The sequence below is a fragment of the Octopus bimaculoides genome, chromosome 2, assembly GCF_001194135.2.
Source record: "Octopus bimaculoides isolate UCB-OBI-ISO-001 chromosome 2, ASM119413v2, whole genome shotgun sequence".
NCBI lineage: Eukaryota > Metazoa > Mollusca > Cephalopoda > Octopoda > Octopodidae > Octopus > Octopus bimaculoides.
The window spans coordinates 85,136,309-85,142,811 of record NC_068982.1 but is presented as its reverse complement, the minus strand read 5'-3'; the positions used below and the strand labels follow the sequence as shown (position 1 = coordinate 85,142,811).

The following is a 6,503-nucleotide window of genomic DNA, read 5'->3' as shown; positions in this document are numbered from 1 at the left end:
TGTGTGTGTGTGTGTGTGTGTGTGTGTGTGTGTGTGTGTGTGTGTGTGTGTGTGTGTGTGTGTGTGTGTGTATAAATGTTTGTTTTTATGTTACTTTAAACTGAAGGATTACTCAATACTTTTGGTAGAGTTCAAATTTATTATTCTTCAATAAATATAATGTTGACAGTGACTTCTTAGTTACAGCCAACTAAGCTTCTTTCTGTTTCAGTCTACCAAATCCATCCACAAGACTTTAGTTGGTCCAGGGCTATCTTTGAAGGTACTTGCCCAAGGTGCCATGCTGCAGGACTGAACCCAACACCACATGGTTGGGAAGCTAATATCTTAACCACACAGTCATGCCTGCACTTATTAGTTGTAGATAATGCATTGTGCAGTGAGAGACCAAAGAAAATTTGGAAACATTAATGTGATTATCTAGGATTAAGAAGTATCAGTAGATGCTGTATTGCAGATCTATAGTACATGTCATTCTGGATATAAAATGATTAAAACTTTAGGAATAAAATGTTTATACTCATACAAAAACATATAAACACAGTACATTAATGTTAAAATCATTATCTTTGTATATTATAAGAAATATTTATTTTCAAATTTTCAGAATTTATCAAAAGATGTCAGCACACTACTGCCAGTGATCAGCATGCCACAAATGTCTGAATCCAATACCGTTGATGAAACAAACTGTTGTGGGAGTAGGAAAGTAAACCAAGGTTCTTGGAACAAACAATTCCTGGAATTGGGCTTACCTTCATTCCGTTCAAGTTACTTGTTTCTGCTGCGTGTCTTATTGGATGTTGTGTATGAGTGCATGCGACTTCGTCTGGATCAACGACCCATGGGCGAGCCTTCTGCTCTCAGTGTTAGACAGGTAAAATATATACACTTTCTTATCTCACCTTCTTACTTTTTAGTTCTCTTTTTGCATCAGTGCATGTGTATCCATGCATGCACATGTATGCACTCGTTACCATTTTGCATGTTTTTTCCCTTTGTGAATGTGTGTGTTCTCACATATTCACAATAGCACATACTTACATATATGTGTACAGATGTGTGTCTATATATTTGTAAAATATGTGGGTATATGTGTATGTGCATGTGTATGAGTTAATGTGCATATGTGATTGGTGAAGTATGGGATTAAATACTGTTCTCAATAAATGAAGTCTGTTAGACAAATTCTGCTGTGTTGAGGTGTTTCATTCCATTTATTGTTTATATGAGCATAGATTCTTATAAGTTGATGACAACCAACACATATTATCTAGAATCAAGCGACTGGTTTCGGTGCTTATGGAATATAGTACTTGAATAGGAAGGCTGCCATTAGTTTTCCTTGCAATTCACATGAACATAAGATTAATTAAACCTGAAGCTACTTTTTACTCTGTGGAGAATGTAACTAGAGAGAGCAAAAACAACAATGTCTACAAATATTAAGTATAGCATTATGAATTCAAAGCTGCAAGCCAAATGGGTGGACATAGTGGTATTATGTTGTTCAAATCATTGTGAAGTCATTGGTACCAGGAAAGCCTACATATTAGCATCCATTGAGTCACGAGGAAACAAATTTGGTGTAGAGTGAATAGGGTAACACAGAAATCAGTGATGCACATTGCAGACATCTACATTGAAGAGAGAGTATAGCTTAATTTATAGATCTCCACTAATTTATGGACAGTGTAAAACTGAAAAATATATGTATAATGTACACTGATTTCCTTTGAGGTAATTTTTGAGGAAAGTGGCATATGGGGAATGTAAAAAGTAAATTGGCTTTCCTGTATTATCAAAAAAAAAAAAAAGAAGTAGTAAATGCTTTAAAATAAGTGAATTATAGATCTTCCACTATCATTTTATTTATTTATTTATTTTGAAACAACCTTCTGATTTCTAAGTTCTGAACATCAGAGATTCAACATTACATCTTGTTTTGATCTTGTTTAACTCTTGTAATGGAATAGACATACATTTCCATTCATAAATTTCTCTTCTGAAATCTTACAAATGATTAATTGCATATTTATAATGAATTAATTATTTTTGTAAAATTAAAATTGACTTAATTTGAAGTCAATGATGATGTTGAGAAATGAAAATAACACTTTATTTCAAATTGTTTCATTTTGATAGTTAAAGACCTACATATTTTTTACATTTCCTTTTTTTTTCTACTTTTTTTGTTGGTCTCATTTTTAACTGCACTGCTTTTCTCAAAGATTGTCTTTTTTAGTATTACGATGTATGGAACAAAAAGTGTTTAGTCAGATTTATTATAATTTCTGTTAACTACTGTACTGTATAAAAACATTCACAAATTCTAAACAAAGTGAAAAGCAAGTTTGAAAGTGACATTTTGAACTTTACTAGCTGACTGCAAAAGTGCACTTGCTGTGTATAGTCAGCATTGTGATAATCACATGAATATGCTTTTTTTCTTTTCAGAATATCAATTTGGTTTAGATAATGGTGTTGTATATACACAGTTTAGTACATGTGTCTCAGGAAAACACGTGTTTAAGTGTGGATTTTAAAAATTTCCCTCCAATTTTATTATCATTTTTTGTCTATTTATCTTGTTTTTTTTTTACTGGTTTCAGTCCAGGGCTGAAGTCATGCTGGTGCACCACCTGTAGTTACTCGGTGTTGTTTCCGGTATTGTTTTTGGCGAAGTAATGAGTTGGATGGAGCTGCTCTTCTTTGCATCTCCTGCCGTGATGTGGGTTCATCTGGTTTCTCAGATAGAAACCTGTCCAGACGTTCTTTGAAAACTTCCACTTTAATACCATGCATATCTCTAAGGTTGCCTGTAAGGATTTTGAACAATTGCAGGCCCTTGAAACCCAGACTATTACAGTACTACGTCTTTATTTTAGATGGGGAAGACGGGATCTTTGGTATGATGTAGTGCTGTCCAGTTTGAGGATTGGTATAGTTGTCAATTCCAAAATTGGGAACCAAACCCTCCAAGATCTTCCAAATATATGTCACCACATATCTCTCTCGTGTTCTCTTCATGGAATAGAGACTCAGCTTCTTTAGCCTCTTCCAGTAGCCCATCTTGTGCATTGAGTCAATCTTCTTTGTATATTGGTGCTGGATTGCTTTGAGTTCCACAGTTTGTTTCACACTCTCTGGGGACCATAGTTGGGAGCAATAGTTCAAGCAACTGAGAACGAAAGTCTTCCATAGGAGTAGCAGGGCTTTTCTTTTCCTGGTTCTGAATGTCCTCAGAACCCATCCAGCTAATTGCCTGCACAGTGTTGCCATCTTGGTATTATTTAAATGGAATGTTGCATTATTGCTCATGACCCCTTGGTCATGTACCGACTCTGACTCTGGGATTGTATTACCTTCTGGTCCAGTGTATTCCGATTTTAGCCTGGTGTTGGACTGATAGTGGAGTGCCTGAAATTTCATAGCATTGAACTGCATGTTATTTTTGTTGGCCCATTTGTAGATTTCATTCAGGTCTCTCTGCAGTTTTATGATGTCCTCTGAGTTCCTAACTGCGATACTTTTGTGTCGTCAGCATAACTGGTCAGATTGGTTGACTGTACCATGGAGGGCATGTGTGAGAGTGCCACAACAAATAGTAGTGGCCCTAGTACAGTTCCCTGTTGGACTCCACTGAGAATTGGTGTCCCTTCAGAGTGAGCACCATTGGCTACAACTGTCTGACTCCTGCCCTTCAGAAAATCATGCAGCCACTCTCCCAGTTTCCTGGTAATACCAAGGTTTCGCAGCTTGTGACATATCATGCCATGATCAACCTTGTCGAAGGCCTTGGCAAAGTCGAGGTATATCACGTCTAAAGTTGACTGGTTTAGTTGTTGCTTCAGTACCAAATCAAAGTGCTGTAGCAACTGTGTGAGGCAGTTCCTCCCTGGATGGAAGCCATGTTGCATATTTGTGAGAAGGTTGTTTTCTTCTAGGAACATGATCAGCCTTTTTCTGACAATGCGTTCCGTTGTCTTACTAACTTGTGTGGGCAGAGAGATGGGCCTGTAGTTTTTAGCATCTGCTCTGCTCCCTCTTTTATGGACATGGCATATTATACCCTCTTTTAGCATGTTGGGAAGTTTATCACATACAAGGAAACTTTGAAAGAGTATCTGCAATGGCTTTGCAAGAGTCTTTTTACATGTCTTTAAGAGAACAGCCAGGAGTTCATCTAGGCCTGTTGCTGGGTTTGATCTTATCTCATCAATGGCCGATATTACATCTTCATTTATCTTCCCCAGGTCTGCAGTTAGTAAGCCGTTTTTACCAAATAGTGGCCCTATCTTATAGTGTACTGAGGCAGATTCCTTTGCTATAACGTTGAGTTACCACTTCTATAAAGCAGTGGTTTTACCACTTTTATAACAGGCTGAGATTATCTTATTTATATGGTGATTATTCTCCCGAGTAGACTCTCCTAAGTCCACATTGGTTTGTCACTAATTTATAACTTTGTGTTGGATTATCTGGTTTAAAATGTTTTTGACTTGCAAAAGATAATAAATATAGATGTTTATTGAGTAGAAATTTGTAGTGATAAACCTGTCACTTATAACTTAATTATAAGTATTATCACTATACATAAATCTTAACTCAGGCTGCGTAAATGCCATGATGAATTATATACACCAAGATGCTGAAACGTACATGTGTGTTGAAGATAAATAAGCTCGCTCTTTTTCACCACTATAATAACAGTTTCATAGTTACAGAAATAAATCTCATTAACAGGTTGAAGAAAATGAAGAAAGAGAAAGTATTTCCTAAATTAGTTTATTTACATATATTTGATATTTACTGTACATTTAGAAGTCAAAGGAAATTGTTGTAGAGAATTACGACATAACATAAAATTTATATTACTAATTCTTCCATACTAAACTACTAGAGTTTTACACAACAATTCAAAATAGTCTTGATGAATTAAGTAATAGACATGGCATAAAAATAGCCAATATCTCAAAAGAGTGAGTGTCGTGGAAATGAGTGGCAACCAACGAACATGAGTGTGAGTGTTGTGGAGTTGATTGACAACCAACGATGACTGAGAGCGAGTGTCATGGAGTCGAGTGACAACCAATGATCACTGATTAATCTCCCAAAAATCAGGGTTTTTATAATTGCTCATACCTGAATTCTAAGAGCCGCATTTCGTGAAAGATTTCTCTTTGACGAAAGTTTAGAATTCAAATATGGGCAGTAATTTTAACCAATGGGAGACTAACAATTATGCCTATTCAGTTTTTGTGTGTATTGGCTCTCTTCTCTGGTATATATGCATATGGCTTGCATTATTGACATGAATTTATTGAGTTTCATATCTATGTCTTGCATAGAGATGCTTTTAGGCCAGTCCTGCTGGAGTATCTGTTTTTATATGTGACTTCAAGTCTGCCTTAAAGAAATTTAGGCTGAATACGGTTTGAGCGCCGTCTGTGCAGAGTTTATTTTTAGTTAATTCTGGGCCATACATTATCATTTCTACCATGTTATGGTCTGAGAATATTGTTGGTGATATACTTACATTGTGGATAGTTTCCACATTCTTTGTAAAGCAGAGATCCAGGTTATTTTTGTGCATGGTTAGAGAGAGTATGATCTGCTCCATGAATAGCATTTTTGTAAGATCAAGTAGAGATTTTACTTGATTTCACTCTTTGTGCATCATTCCTGGGGTTATATTGCCCTCAGACCACCTGATGTTGGGGAAGTTGGAGTCACCCATCAAGAATATAGTAGTACATTGATCCAATTGTGTTAGTACTTCTTTTATCACACTGAGGCTTTCCTCAAATTTTCCATCATAATTTTAGGCATCAGGTGGGTGATATAGTGTGCATATCACTATATCAAGTTGCTTTAGATGTACTATGAGTGTGTCACACACCGAGTTCGAGTTCAATAACAGGGTTAAATGTGTAACATCTTCTCAGATGTACATTGCAACTCCACCATGACTTCTTTTTCTTCTGTCTGTACGGAAGATAGCATACATTGGTATGTGTATCTCCACATCATTTATGTCTGCAGATAGAGGTGTTTCTATAAGCACATTGCATATATCTTGATTAGATGCAGAAAGATTCTTCAGGTGCTCAATTTTGCATTTACTTTTGTTCTGTAGCAAGACTCTTATATTCATTAGTAGAAATAGCATTGATGTTGGTGTGATGGGTGGTTTGGTAGCAGCAGTGGCCAACCGGAGTCCATCAATTGTGGGGGGTCATGACAATCGTTTCCTGTACCACACTTATTACTTATGACACACTTAAAAAATGCAACCTTTTCAATAGTTTTGACTCAAAGCTATTGAAAAGGTTGCAAGACGCAATGAAAATTTTAGAAAAATGAAAAAGAAATAAGTGGAAATTTTACCAGTGAGTGTGTTAAATTATGTGGCACTAAAAGAGAATGACTCTCCCCAGACACAACAGAATATATATATAGATGTATGTATATGTATAGATGTATATATATTTAAAAATATA

General features: G+C 35.9%; 1 protein-coding gene across 6 annotated transcripts in view; it reads left to right on the top strand.

The window, feature by feature from the left end:
* LOC106878085 (mitogen-activated protein kinase kinase kinase 4) overlaps positions 1-6,503 on the top strand; it is a 309,575-nt gene that overhangs the window by 89,919 nt on the left and 213,153 nt on the right. For all 6 annotated transcript variants that reach the window (XM_052978397.1, XM_052978400.1, XM_052978396.1 and 3 more), the window contains one exon: positions 608-877. In XM_052978397.1, the coding sequence (XP_052834357.1) occupies positions 608-877 (270 nt within the window). The remainder of the gene's footprint in view (positions 1-607; positions 878-6,503) is intronic.